The 15,739-nt window shown below is 36.4% G+C and overlaps 1 protein-coding gene and 1 long non-coding RNA gene across 4 annotated transcripts; one reads left to right on the top strand and one right to left on the bottom strand.

Annotated features, from left to right (window-relative positions):
• The first annotated feature begins 1,845 nt into the window (after positions 1-1,845).
• LOC139785420 (uncharacterized) lies at positions 1,846-10,706 on the top strand. Of its 3 annotated transcripts, none has more exons than XM_071724584.1 (5): positions 1,847-2,138; positions 3,805-3,940; positions 4,042-4,355; positions 5,085-5,496; positions 10,445-10,706. In XM_071724584.1, exons 2-5 carry the CDS (start codon positions 3,805-3,807, stop codon positions 10,459-10,461), a joined length of 879 nt encoding a protein of 292 aa, XP_071580685.1. In that variant the 5' UTR covers positions 1,847-2,138; the 3' UTR covers positions 10,462-10,706. The 3 variants fall into 3 exon arrangements, with proteins under 3 accessions (XP_071580684.1, XP_071580685.1, XP_071580683.1); XM_071724582.1 differs by having other exon boundaries at positions 1,852-1,960; positions 2,021-2,138; positions 4,042-5,496; XM_071724583.1 differs by lacking the exon at positions 10,445-10,706 and adding an exon at positions 7,225-7,338 and having other exon boundaries at positions 1,846-2,138; positions 4,042-5,496.
• LOC139785421 (uncharacterized) lies at positions 5,819-15,356 on the bottom strand. The gene is made up of 3 exons (XR_011721939.1): positions 15,094-15,356; positions 6,338-6,584; positions 5,819-5,976 (listed from the first exon to the last, which is right to left on the bottom strand). It is a non-coding gene; the product is annotated as an uncharacterized lncRNA (long non-coding RNA).
• Positions 15,357-15,739: the final 383 nt, after the last annotated feature.

A 15,739-nucleotide genomic window follows, 5' to 3' on the forward strand; every position in this document is an offset into this window, starting at 1 on the left:
AATTTTGAAATACATAGATACATTCTATTTGATTAGAGCTAAAATGCAATTACATTAATAATGTATCCAGTCACCATCGATATGTATAACAAGACTCGGTGAAAAACAATAATAAATGAAGGTGATGCTACAGTCAGAGAAACCTTGTAACCACGGTAACAATTTATGTACAATAATAAAGCGTGGTATGAAATTTTTTAAACAGATTTCTAAAAAATAAAATAAGGTGTGGTATTACGAATCACGAATTTATTATGAAGAAACCATCAGAAACTGACCGCGGAGCTCTCAAATTTTTGGAAGCCCCTCGATCACGTCGAGATAGCTCTCGGGTAAATCCTCGGTGTCCGTCTGCATATTCAGGCCATTCTTCTGTTTTTTAATATATATTATTTCAGATATCAAACGTTTATTAACATATGGTTCACTGTCCAAAATTTCAACCGCACTCCACTCGAATTCATGATCAAATTCTAATCTATGCTCTGTGATTACCGAGCGACTGGTTGTGTTTCATCTTATGTGGGCCTGATGTTCTTTAATTCTGGTTTGCAGTTGCCTACCAGTCTGACCCACATAAGAAGCATCGCAGTCGCCACAATTAATTTTATATACGACATTGTTATGTGCAGATTTCGGAAGGGCGTCCTTGTGTACGTGGATGTAATTCCGCATTTTATTCAAGCTGTAGTATGATAGTTATGATTTTTCATATGATATTTCTGCATTGATCGTTAATATGCGGAATATACGGTATTGTGAAAAAAGGCGCCGCGCCGCCTCTTCAGTCTGCACCTCAGTCGATCTATCTGTCCCAGAACGCACTCTGTCAATGAGAGACTTGATGCGCTCGTGGAAGATTCTAAAAATGAAATCAAGCGGATAGCAGTTGTTGAGTAAAATCTGTACAGCTAATTCGAAATTCTTCGTATGGAACAGAGGGTGAGACAACAGAAAAACTCTATCAATTAAACTTAATTAACCTAAATTAACTTAAGTTAGGATAAAAGTTAATTTTTAAATGCATTATTTATATTAAATTATAATGTCGTAATTGTGTAAAATTTGATTTCTCTAAATAATGTAAATAACAAAACAATTACATTATGGATCGTCAAATAAATTTGTAGCAGATGTACAAACAGGTTAAACAAGAATAGAATGACGCAACAGCGCCGATAGCGCTCCTCAAATGCAGTCTAAAACGGGGAGGGCGCGAGGACCGGGAAACGGATTTTAATGAAACTTATTCCTATAACAACTCTTTACTAGTAGTGAAACATAGTAAAGCACTAGCGCACACCTCTCAACCATTTTCGAGAAAAACGCTCATGAAAAATACGCGACGCAAGTTTGCCGGTTCGCGAGCGGAGATTTTCGTTGAAGTGGCGTAGCCATTGCAGGTGGCTAAGGCCCGATTACACGAACATCGCATAATATTTAACATTAGCTTGACTCACTCTTCATCTCTTTCTAACTGTCCCTTTAGAAAAAGACGAAGAGTGAGTTGAGCTAAGGTTCAATATTATGCGACGTTGGTGCAACCAATCCTAACTCATACAGCACAAAATATTTTTTAAATATTTTTTAGGAAGGTTAAAATAATTCACAAAAATATTTTTAGAATGTTTCTATGTCCACCAAATCATGTCAAAAAAATATTTTCAAACATATTTTTATAAAATTGTAAATAAATATATTCAATAATATTTGTAAAATCTTTTAGATATATTACTGTTGTGAAAAGGCTTTGAACGAGCAATGTGCTCCCGCCCTTCCAGAGGGCAGCTCGCGGTTGGTGGCGCGGCTGCCGCGGCGCGAAGCGCCTCGCGTGCGTGCGGGCATCTTGGATGCGCAGAAGAGTCTCGATCGTGGGCGTGTTCAGACGTCGGTTACGATATAAAGTGTGATATATTATATACAGAATAAATAGAGTACCCAGAGTATTAGAAAAGCTGAGGTGATTATTCCCTGCCCATCTTGCCACATCTCGCAGCGTTCTTAGCGATATTTACAATAGGTTACGGGCCCAGGGCACGATTCCCCTGCGCGAAGAACGCGGCACGTGCGTGCATAGTGTGTGAGACGCCGGCGAAGGGCATTAGAAAGAGAGGTAGAAGCATCTAGAAGATTAGAGGGTAAGTAAATAATGTCTCTCGTTGCTGACGAGCAAAACGAGAGAATTCTCAGCTAATAAGAAAGTTCGAGAAATGCTGTTAGAAGGAGATAGATGTTTTTGCCTTCTTGTTGAGAGATAAAGGTAATAGTGATAATAAGAGAATTAGAGAATAGATGTATAAAGTGTAATAGAGAAGTAGAGAATGATGAAATAGAAAGAGATAGAAAGATGCCGCTTGGTAACAAGCCGGCGACGTGCGCGTGCAAGTCCGATCGTGAACGGCGAGAGTCTTTTTTTTGGCGCGCGGAACTTGTTGCTGGGCGCGCACTAACACATAATCAATTTCGAATAACAATATGGCATCGATGCTAGATGGCTAGATTACGATACATGTGTATATGTTACGGGCAATTTGATAAATTGGGCATTATGCATAATGGCCGGGCAATATGCATAATTCCCAATTTGTTCGGTCAAAATGATTAATAGAGAAGAATTAATCAAATTGCCCGGTCATTATGCATATTTCCCAATGCTAAATGGTCATTTTGATAAATCACCTTATTTGAGTTAATTTTCCCGGCAATCTTAAGCCCCTTGCACAATAGACGATAGCGATAGCGATAGCGACAGCGACAATGTTGCCAACAAAGGTATAACCTACATAGGTTAGATGACGCGCTTTAAAAGTATTTAACTGTTTAAAGCGCGTCACTAACCTATGTACAAGTTTAGCGACAGAATAGTTGCTTTTTTCAAAGTCATCAGAAAATTTTTTCCACCGAAAGAGAATACAACCGACAATAAGTAATAATTAATCCGTATTTGATAAATAAAAAAACCAAATATCCGAGTTTAGTGTTTTTTTCTTATTTTCTTAACGATATCTTAACAAATTCTAGCGACCCCCAAATTTTATCAACAGTTTTGGATTCGAGGGGCAAAAATACATAGAATTTACCTCTTTTCAATTGATTTCTCGTTGGGGCCCTAATTGTAGACATTTACCGAAAGTTGAAATTATAGACAGACTGCCATTCTTTTTAGAAAGATATTTTAATATGTTAATCACATTTCCCACTTGTCTGTGGGCATTATGCATAATGACCGGTCAGTTTGATTAATTTGAACATTTTGGCTTTTATTATTCAAATGTCCCGAAAGAAGCGGGAATTATGCATATTGCCCGGCCATTATGCATAATGACCGAATTAATCAAATTGCCCGTAACATATATATGTGTATGCGTATGTATAAAAACTCTATATGACTCTATATGAGCTTATTTTCTTTGAAATCGTTATGTATCGGGTCAGTAATTGAGCAGGACTTGCTGTGCGGTGTAGCTTGATTACTGTTCAGGGAAGCCGCGTAAATTTGTATGGGCCCCGTGCGCGTGCGTGATCAACCCGAGCTCCCATAGATTTTTTCAGCAGTGCTGGGGATCGCAACGGAGAGTGGTGTGCGCGTACGGATAGCCCTGCAGAGGCGCGTGGTTTTTTCGCTTTGGGGCTATTGTGAATTGCAGTGCGTTCTATATAGCCTCATAAGCATCGTTTTTTTTATCGCTGAAAGAAATTTGGTGATAAAAATTGTAAATTATTATCTATCAATAGTATGAATGTTAGTTTATCTTGTCAAAAGAGGAATGCTAATGTTCAATTGATATTTAAATCCCGATCTAGATGGAAAAAGAGACAGAGAATCTTCCGATGGAGGAAGAAAATCAAGATGTTTTAGTGGACTATGACAGCGAAGACAGTGTTGTCACAGTAGTAGAAAGAGAAAGAGATAGTGAGGAGATAGTAAGAAAAGATAGAGGTAAGAGAGTAATTTTTGTTTTGAAAATAAAGCAATCTAGAAGGATAATATATATGTAGATTCAGAGAAAATAAAGATAGTAATTTAAAAACTTTGTATAGAAGAAAAAGAAGAAAAAGAGACTGAAGGAGGAGGTACAATACCGAAACGCAAACAGACACCGAAAGTTAGAGAAAATATAACTTTAGCCAGGGCATGGGCAGAAGATCGCCCTATACTACCTATAGGAAGCCGAATGTTGTATGAAAAACAAGAAAAACTGATAACGAAAATGGATGCGGTATCGAATAAATTAGAGGTGTCGTTGAAGACACTTGAAAAAGTTATGGCCCAAGCCAACTTAATGATGGAGAACATGGTAGAAGTTGCTCATATAAATCTTGAGAAGGAAAGAGTAAAACTTAGACGTTTAGAGGTAAGCAATAAAAATACGCAAAGTTCAGCAGAGAACAGTATACAAACGGTTAAAGAATTAGAAGTAGAGCCTAAAAAGAAAAAGTTAGATGAAACAACAGTCTGTTCAGCCGAGAAAAATAGAAGTTTAGAGACAATTAAAAGCGCTTTAGAGGTGGAATTAAACAGCCAAAGGTTGCATATTAGAAGAGAATATAAGCTGACGCAAAAATCCAACTTTGATCTTTGGATGGATTATTTAAAATCCGAATTAATGAATAATGATTTGTTAGATGTAATAGATTCAAACATTGAAAGTCCAGAAAATCTCTCCGAATTAAAAGTTGCTAAGAGAAAAAGTCTAGTTAGAGATATAATAATCAATCATTTAGATGAAAATTATCATAAAAGGATCTTACATGAAAAAGACCCAACAGAAATTTTGAAGAAATTAAGAGGATATAAAAAGAGTGAAATAAATGTTACTCATGCATCGGTACGAGCTAGACTTTATCAAATTAGAATGAGAAAAGACGAAAAAATAAGTGATTTTTGCGAACGCTTCGATTCAATAATTAGAGAATATGAATCATGTAAAGATGCGGTACCTCTCACAGAACAAGAGATTAGATCTGCTTTTTATCAGGCTGTGTCAATTAATGTACCAGAGCTGAGGAATGTAGATTTAATTAGAAGACAAACGAATCTTAAAGAAATGAACATAGATGAAATAAAATATTTTATGATGCAGTTAGAGGCAGAGACTAAAGGTGAGATTAGAGAGAAAATAGAGAAACCTGAGATTAGAGCACAGAGAGCTGCCGCAGAAGAGAATACTAGACAGGTGAAGTGCTACAGATGCAACCGAATGGGTCATATGGCAAAGGACTGCCCACTAGCGGAGTCAGAGGCCTGGTTCTGTTATTACTGCCAAGAAGTACGAGGACACAAAGGTGATAGTTGTCCGAATGCTGGAGCTCAGGCGAGCAGATTTAGAGGAAAAAGGTATTTAAATAAAACCGTTAATAAAAATGTAAAGAAAAAGGGTAAATTTGAGCAAAAAGGTACTAAGAGAGTAAATAATAAAGGGAAAATAACCAAGATACAAAACGTCAAGAAACCTATACCAACGAAAACAGCAAATGAAGGAAAATCAAAAGAAGGTAAATTATGCATGGTTAAATTAATAGAAGATAGAGATAGTTCAAAAGAGTTAGTCAGTTTTATTGCAGATTCTGGTACCACGAATCATATTGTGAATAAGAATATTATTTTGTAAAATTTTGACAAATGTAAAAATAGAGTTATTAAATGTGCAAATAAAAATAAGCTTGCAGACATTTCAATAGATGGTAAAAGAGATCTTTTGTTGATAACAAATGAAAAAGAAAAGAGAGTCATTAAGGGGTTAGTCTACCCTGGAGAGCAAAAAAACAGGCGAATTTTCAGGAATTAATTTCAGACAAAATATCGGTGATACATGAATGATTTTTTTTTTCATTATCTTTATTAGGGTTTCAAGAACATGTACAAATTTTTTGGTGTAAAAAAATTTCAATATGGCGATGAGGCACTCCTTCGCGCGCAACTATGCTTTTTAGAGGTGGTCAGACGGTGTACATGGTTTCTGAAATGTGGGTGGTCTGAAACAAAAAAAAATATGGTCATTAACTATATTGTATTGTCTTCGGAATGACGGAGCTTTTTTTCTCTCCTCGTTTTTGACGTCAAGAAAAAAATTCCTGAATTTTTCACTGCATTTTTGGACCCAAATTACATGTTATTATTATTAATAATTATTGAACAAAATATTATAATGATAAAATCGTCCGTCATTCCGAAACTACTATTCCATAGAATATGTGTGCAAAATTTCAAGTCGATTCATCGATTAGAACTCGAGATATCGTGTACACCGTTTTGAAAAACATAGTTTCGAGAAAAACGCATTTAAAGTTTCGGCACTAGTTTTTTGAGTGAAAAATTGCATTTTAAGCGTCTTACCGTTAATCAGTCATTCCTGCGTCATACAGTGAACCTTCCGGCTCGTGAAAATCCTCTTCGAGAGCCGATCGTGCTGTTCTTCTCTCAATTCGTCCTTCTTTGGAGGTCTCGAACGACCGCTTGTCAGCAACCGAAATTCTCAACTCATCTGCTTTGTCGCACATTTCAACGGCATTTGGCCCAATTTGCAAATTCAGGACGCTCATCATTTGCAGGATACTCTCGTAGCCGTGATTGAAGATGCTTGCTGCAAAATACCATGCCACTTCAACTGTTTTTGCGCCACTAAACACTCGTTTCGGAGCAAACGACCATATCATAGCGTGGTGATATTTCCACCGCACTCGTTGCATTTCACCATTTCACTCAACGTTGAAAAAAATGTTAAAAATGAATAGTAAAATGAATAGTAAATCATTACGCTGTACCCGCCGAGCAGGTAACGATTTGCCGCAGGTAGGCGTTTCGGAGCACTCCGGAGCGCTTGGGTAAAAGCTCGAAATTTCAATGAAAACAATTTCTGGCAGGTATGAGACCTTTTGTCCCTTATTCTAGAGGGTTCAAAGGATTTTTTAAGCCAATAAAAAAATCGATTTTTTGAAAATTCCAGGGTAGACTAACCCCTTAAATTAACAAATGTAATTGCAACAAAGGAAGTATCCGAAAATTTATTATCTCTAAGAAAGTTGGCTGATGCAGGGTTCAGTATTTATTTAGATAATAAATTGTTTAAAGTTTACAATAAACTGACAACTAAAATAGTTTTTGAAGGAATTTATGAGAAACCAAATTGGATTATACAATTTGAGGTCAAAAATAATAATATAGAGGGTAATGATAATGTAGAATGTGCTGTGTATAGATGTAGAGCAAAAATTGTTCCACAGTGCGAGCTTCCTGAACAATGCAAGCAAACATTCAGAACAATGAATTATCAATTTCGGAGGGAGAGTTAGATGAGAGGGATAATGTTGGCTCTGCGATTGGGAGGGAGAATGAAGGAGAGCTCACAAATGTGAACGAAAATATAGAACACAACAATACTGAACTCGAGCAAGTCATTAAGTTGGAGGATATACAGGCAATAGAGAATATAGAAGAAATGTTTGAAAACTCAGTAATTGAAAAAGTAAAGAAATTAGAGAAAATAGATGAGGCGATGTTATGGCATGTTAGATTAGGTCATGCATCGTTAAACTATCTAAGACAATTACAAAAAGTAGAAAAGAGATTAGAGAATGTTAAGTTTGATAACTCCATATTAGAGTGTGAAGTCTGTATAATGGCAAAGATGGCAAAACTGCCGTTTAAAAAAAAATAGAAATAGAGCACAGAGACCATTACAGGTAATACATACGGACATCATGGGTCCAATAAAACCTACATCCAGGACAAAAGAGGTTTATAATTACATTTATAGACGATTATTCTAGATTAGCAAAAGCCTACTCTTTGAAGACGAAAGATGAATCGGGAGAGGCTCTAGAGAAATATCTAATATCCGCCAGAAATCTACTAGGAAAAGAAGAAAAGCTATGCTATGTGAAATCAGACCAAGGCAAGGAATTCACGGGAGGTGCTTTTAAAGAGGTATTAAAAAGAGAAAAGATAGAAGCCATATTTGCACCACCGTACACTCCGGAACATAATGGAGTTGCAGAAAGGTTCAACAGAACGTTGCAAGAGAAAGTAAGAACATATATGTTCGACTCGGGATTACCAAAGAGCATGTGGGAGCTGGCAGTTGACGCTGCTGTGCATGCGTACAACAGATCTCCACATAAAACTATAGAGTACGAGATCCCGTTGAAGAAGTTTTCATCAGAAACGAGTCGTCATTTTGAGCAAATAAAGAGATTCGGATGCATTGGATATGCAAGAGTACCAAAGCCTATGTCGAAATTCGACAAGAGAGCGATTAGAGGTGTGTTGGTGGGATATACTGACACTGGATATATACTCTGGCATCCAAGCACAAGAAAATTCATAGAGTCCCGACACATCCGATTCAATGAAAAGGTAACATATAAAGAGATATATAAAAACAGTCAAATAGAAGATGAAAAAGACTCAAATAAATTGGATGAAAGAATTCGTAGAAGATGAGGAAAAGAGAGAACAGAAACTAGAGATTCCTGAGAAAAGGAAAAGAGGAAGACCGAGAAAACAAACAACACAATTAGACGAACAGAAGCAGAAAGTCGAACGAAAGGAAAGTGAAACTCCAATGACTAGAAGTAAAACCAAAAGAAAATTAGAAGATAATGGAGACATTGATGTGCGGAGACCAATAGAAGATATTAGCTTTGCTAATTATACTACTGTAAAAAATATTCAACCGAATATAGAGAATGAAGACGAATTGAGTCGATGTCTTCTGGCATCATTACATAGAGAGCCTTCGACATATGAAGAGGCGATGACAAGCAGCAAAAGAGAAAACTGGAAAAATGCTGTAATAGAAGAACTTGAGTGCAACCTATCTATGCAAACCAATCAAGTATGGACGCTTGTTGATAGACCGACAGAGATGTTAGATGGTAGACGAGCTAACATTATAGATTTAAGATGGGTATTCAAAAGAAAATTAGAAGCAGATGGATCAACCAGATATAAAGCGAGACTGGTAATAAGAGGATGTAAAGACAAAAATGTGTATGATCTGAAAGAGACATATGCACCGGTTTCGAGATTGTCATTGGTTAGATCTATACTGGTAATAATAAACAAGTATAATTTATATACCTGTCAATTAGATGTAAAAACCGCATTCCTAAATGGAATTTTAGAAGAAGAAGAAATATACATGGAAATTCCAGACGGAGTAGAAGTGGATGAAAACACCAAGAAGATCAAGGTGTGTAAATTAAATAGAGCTTTGTATGGATTGAAGATAAGTCCGAAAAGATGGAATAAGAGATTTTCAGAAGAGACTCAGAAACTTGTATTAGAAAATGACCTACATGAGCCATGCCTATTCACGTGGAGGAAAGAAGGCAAAATAGTGATCGTACTACTTTATGTAGACGATATGTTGATTGCAAGTAATGACAAGGAGAAATTAGAGGAAATGAAAAAGAAGTTAAGTGAAACATTTGAGACGAAGGATCTTGGAGAACCTAAGAACTTTCTGGGAATAACAATAGAGCGAAACAAAGAAGAAAGATATATGAGCATTCATCAGGCGCGATATACTGAGAGCATATTGGAAAAGTTTCATATGAATGAATGCAAGCCTCAGAGTACTTCTATGGTCACCAGAAAAGTGAGCAATAAAAACGAAAAGAGTAAATTAGAAGAAAAGAGTATTAGAGAAGAAATTAGAAGAGTACCTTATAGAGAAGCTATAGGAAGCTTAATGTATCTAGCAAATGCTACACGACCTGATATCGCTTTTGCAGTGAACTATTTAGCAAGAAGACAACTAGAGCCCACAGAAGAAGACTGGCAAGATGTAAAAAGAGTCTTCAGATATCTTAGAGGAACTGTGAATCGAGGATTAGTATTTAGAGGTAAAACAGATGAGTTAGAGTCACTGATAGACGCTAGTTTCAGAGATTGCATTGATTCTACATACACTGGAGGATATATAATCAAATTATTTGAAGATGTAATAGCATGGAGAAGTCATAAACAGACATATGTTACACTCTCTACCTGTCAAGCAGAGTATCTAGCAATGAGTGAGGCCTGTCAAGAAGTAATCTCATTAGACAAGTCGCTCAAGTATTTTGTTGGAAGAACATTCTTGCCTGCAACAATCTGGTGTGACAATAGAGCAGCAGGAAACTGCACTTAGAAGGATGGAAGTCACAAACTTACAATGTTTGATGACAACTTAGAGAAAATAAAGAAAAACTTAGAAGAGAGAGAAGAAACTGGAAATAGAAAACATATGGCTGACACTCATGGAAACTTTATCAAGCAGTGTGTTGATCAAGGGAAGGTGAAAGTCGAATGGATTGAGACCAAAAAGTTGGCAGACATTATGACAAAACCTTTACCTTTAGAAGCATTTGCATATCTAAGAGACAAGATAATGAATATAGAGTTTAAACAAAGTTAGAGATTAATTTTACTCGATAACTAATTCCTGTTATGTTTCAGATAAAGAGGAAACTTAGAGATGCACCATGGATCGCTCGCACAAAGGGAGGGAGTGTTGTGAAAAGGCTTTGAACGAGCGATGTGCTCCCGCCCTTCCAGAGGGAAACTCGCGGTTGGTGGCGCGGCTGCCGCGGCGCGAAGCGCCTCGCGTGCGTGCGGGCATCTTGGATGCGCAGAAGAGTCTCGATCGTGGTCGTGTTCAGACGTCGGTTACGATATAAAGTGTGATATATTATATACAGAATAAATAGAGTACCCAGAGTATTAGAAAAGCTGAGGTGATTATTCCCTGCCCATCTTGCCACATCTCGCAGCTTTCTTAGCGATATTTACAATAATTACTTCAAAAAATAAAATACATATGTTTAACCCAATCAGCAATAATTGTTTCACGTTTAAAAGATTTTTTGGATATTTAAAAAATATACATCTTTACATCTTACTTTGGAAAATATTATTTTTTGTATATCAATATTATCGCAGCAGTGTTGGGTGAGCCTTACATTGTATTGCTGGAAAAGATATATCTTTGAAAGAATGTCATTATTTTGCTTTGCCGGAGGCCTACTTATATTAGTCCCCAACGATGAAATTTACTTATGAGTTAGTCTTACCATTATGCGCCGCCTAACGGCGTCGTTGCGAACTAGCATGGAAAGATGCGCTACCATGCATCTTTCTTAATTAAGAATAGTTTATAATATTTGAAAAATATTTGAAAAAGGATTATAGAACCAATAATAAATTAAAAATATTTTTTAAATATTTTGGAACAAGATTAAAAAACAATAAATATGTAGATTAGAATTAATAATTCAAAAATATATTTTAAATATTTAAGAAAATATTGTTTGGGTGATAAAAAAGAACATTTTTAAAAATATTTTTAAAAGATTCTTAAAATATTCTTAAAAATGTTACTACAAAGAATTTTTAAACCGTTTTAAAATATTCTTAAAAATGTTACCACAAAAAATTTTTAAACCATTTTAAAATATTCTTAAAATTATTTTAAAATGTTTTTTGCAATATTTTTATAGAAGTATGTAGAAATATTTTTTGAAAATATTTTGTGTTGTATGGAAAGGCGCTTGACTGTTACGCCGCCGGCCCGGGTTCGATTCCCGTCGACCTTTTGCACAATTTTTTTTTCCTTTTACAATTAGTAGGGGAGACCGGGGCCTAACCGTCGCCGGGGTTGAACCGTCAAATCAAATATCTCGGAACCTGTATATTGTGCGAACTCGCTATTAACATTGTAAACGCTGCTTATGGTACCCATGTGACCAACGGAGTTTCGGCAGGTTACCTGCCGTGTTATGATTTTTACGAGGGCAAACGTGTTTTCGGAAGGTAAAAGTTACATTTTCTGCGCGTGGAAATTTTGTAATATCTGCAATAATATTTGCTCTCCAAATCTCGAGGTACGTGATTATAAAGAGTAATGCATGCTGAACACGAATCCAGTGTAGTTTTTTCATTATCGTTGATGTCTAATATTTCGTGGGCGATCAAACCTGAAACTTGTGTTTGGGGTTAATCCGTCAGTAAGCAGTCCGGGTGCATTTTCAAAGCATTCTCGGGCATTTCCAGGCTCACTGCATATGGAATATGGATGAGACGGGAATTACAACCGTTCAGACACCGAATAGAGTCATCGGACGTCGAGGAGTGAAACAAGTCGGGCGAGTGGCTTCTGCGGAAAGAGGAACCCTCGTAACTATTTTTTAATAATGTTTCGCATAAAAATTTTGAATAAATTTTTATATTTTTCTCTTAAAAAACAATTATTAAGATGTATCCTATCATTTTTCAGGATTAGATGTACGTATATGTATTGAAAATGCAGTGTGACGGTTAAACCCCGGCATTTTTGAGATTTCAATTTTTCCACCGTTGTCGTTTTTGCTCTATACCGGTTAAACAAAGCGACGTAGATAAAAATTTCCTATATAAATTTTGTAGCTAAAGGTTCACTCTTTACAGTGGTATACCACATTTAACTAAAATTATTTATTTTCTTATTAAAAATCGGCACCGAAAAAAAACTGACGGTTAGGCCCCGGTCTCCCCTACAAATAATAAAATAGTAAAATTGAAGCAAAATATCTGTATTTAAATAAATTTAATAATTTTAACAAAAAATAAGTAAAGGGAAATGCTTATTTTACCTTTAAAAAATATTTTTAGTACACAGTAGTTAATGTTCCCACACAGCAAAATATATCTGAGACGCGCTGAGATATAGCCAGATCTTTATGCTTACAATTTTAAGTCAAATCTGAGATATCTTATTTTCAGATATTCACAGAATATCTGAACAGACATCATTACTCAATATCACATTATATCTTTGAAAAAGACATCTCTGCAACATTTGCATTCGAATATATAGCCGATTCACAGTTAGCTCTTATATTTTATAAAGATCCCCACACAGCAAAATATATCTGAGATATAGCCAGATATCTTTATGCCTACAATTTTAAGTCAAATCTGAGATATCTTATTTTCAGATATTTACAAAATATCTACAGGACATCATTACTCGATATCACATTATATCTTTGAAAAAGACATCTCTGCAACATTTGCATTCGAATATATGGCCAATTCATATAATAGTTATAGCTCTTATATTTTATAAAGATCAACTCAAGTTTATTCGTAACCAATAAAACAATTCTAGAGGACTTGGACGCCGTACCGATTTGTCTCGGCGAAAGCCACACGCCGCGAGGGAACTTAGAAAATTTTCACTCGGACGGCGCCGGAGGTAACGACCGCGGCGCGAAAGCAACTCGCCGCGAGGGGACTTAGAAAACTTTTGCTGAGGCTGCGCCGAAGGTAACGACCGCGGCGCGAAATCAACATGCCGCGAGAGGACTTAGAAAATTTTTGCTCGGGCGAGCGCTAGTAACATGTGCTGCCGCGACGCGGCTACATGCGCCAGTACCTTTTCGTAAGCAAAAATCCTTATGCACTAGGATAAAAGGCGAGCCTGTGAGATACTTGGCTTTAATATTTTTCGTGATACCTCCGAGATATCATACAGTGCAGAGATAGCAAAATGCAAATTATTGGAATAGTATTGAAGCATAGTTTTAAATTTATTGCAAATTTTTATGAAAAAAACTTTTTTTATATTTGAAACACTCAGAATTGATAACATAAAAATAAATTTCTTATGAACTCTTAAGAATTATTTTAGAAGAGAGAATAAATACGAAAAAAGAATTAATTTCATAAATCGAGAATTTAAAAAAAAATTCTTCTTTTCTTCTTGCTATTTGGGTTGTATGTAACATATCTGCTTTTAAATGAGGCATAGATATCCGACATATATCTAGAATCAGATATCATATCTGAGATAAAATTTTCATGGCTTTTTATAATCTTGGAGATGTCTCTGAGATATTCTCATGATATCTTGCGCAATCAGATATTCCGTCATTCAGATATCTTCTAGATATCTTGGTGATATATTTTGCTGTGTGGGTAAACATCAGTGAACAATATATCATAAGGAAAACTCTGTACAAGATATTAAGATTGGAAAACATCTTCCCTTAACTTCTATTGACAGTTTTCTTACTTTTGAGGAAATGCTAAAAAATGACCAAGAAGCTTTTATGCAAGTCCTAAGGAAAGCTGCTTATTATTATTAAATTATGTATATGTTATAGCAGATAGCTGCTGGAAACGGGCGGGAGAGAAACGGGTTCGTTCACTTGAGTTTTGTCTTAATGAATGCTTTATTCTTAACACTATGTATATGCGCGTGTTCGCTCTCGGATTTCTAATGCGACTGACTAGTTGCACGGCGAGACCAACCGGCTCGAGTTTTTGGGTGCGCGCGCATGCCAACAGGGATAGGCCCGGCGCTCGTCCCGATCCTCGCTTGTATGCATACATATCGATAAGCATAATCGATGTACAATCGTGCGCATCACGAGATATCAGGAAACGCGATTAACATTTAATCTTAACAGTATATATTAAATTATAACCTTTCTCTTATCTAAATTGAATTCTTGTTTTAGAGGCTTTTAGACAACAATCCCTTGTAATACAGAGAAAGACTTAGAACATTCTATAATGGTGGCTTAGATTTGCAAACACCCGTAAACAAAGAAAAAATTTTTAAAAGATAAAAAAGTAACATAATGTATTTTGATACACAGAATAAATCACTGAAGGTGTTACTAATATTTCTGAAATTGAACGAGAAATTTTTATTTTCTAGCAACTGTTTGGTAAAGATCCGGAAAGATTAATAATCTGTTTAAAAGAAAAGAATAAGAGTTTGAAGAAAAATAGTGAGACCGGCGTTATCCTTTTGACAGAATTTAATATTTAATTTTATTAATAATGCCGACACCTGGCGCGGCCTGGGTCAATGGCTGCCAGGGCTCTAAGTGATTTGACAAAATTACCTTATTAATTGGACGCCAGTTAGTTTTGTGAGAACTAACAAACTCACATTCTCTTAATTATCCGTAATTGGCTAGCGATTTTGAGAATTAAGCAAATTATTATGAGACAGCACAAGGGGAGTTCCGTCGGAGGACCCAAGGAATATTGTAGAAGTCAAAAGAAAAGAGAGATAATCAAGCCATATATAAGTGTATTGACATAGTTGGACTTACGTTACAAGTTACGCCGCTGTTCGCGACAAAACGGCCCACACAGCCCGTTCACACTGTTTTACGGACACCGTCTAATACGGCGTTGACAAGTTTATCGTCGAAACCACTCGAAATAACAATTCTTAATTGGCAGACAGCTGGAACCCGATTCTCGAATCGTTTTCATGAAACTCGCATGCAAAATTCAATGCTTTTCAAATAGAAAGTCGCATACGAAAATCATTAGGGCAGGCTCGAGAATACGGTCCCTGATCGCTATTCGAACCGCGGATTACATATTTACGTGTGGACTGATCACGCCGAAGACCGACGGAAAAGTCCCCGAGATCTCTCGGTCGTTCCGCTATCACGCGCCCACCCCTCCGATCCTACCAATCGTTAAGGGTCGATATATTCCGTCACATGCGGCTACGCTATTGGCTCTCCGTCTCGACGGTTTACAAGGCTCAGCGCTCGTGCAGCGCGGGCAGCAGAAAACGTACAGTCGGTATTTCATAAATTTTGTCGGATCGACCATTACATCGAGTGTCGATGTCGAAGGAAAGGATTTTATTTTCCTGTCACAATAGTAAAAGAGTTATATTGAACTAGAGCACCTGTATCGCATTGCCTAAAGAAGAGTTAGAAGGCACCTTAATTTCCCTTA

This window comes from Temnothorax nylanderi, unplaced genomic scaffold (genome assembly GCF_030848795.1).
Source record: "Temnothorax nylanderi isolate EJ_2023f unplaced genomic scaffold, tnyl_v1.0 TNYL_tig0797_pilon, whole genome shotgun sequence".
In the NCBI taxonomy this organism is placed as follows: Eukaryota; Metazoa; Arthropoda; class Insecta; order Hymenoptera; family Formicidae; genus Temnothorax; species Temnothorax nylanderi.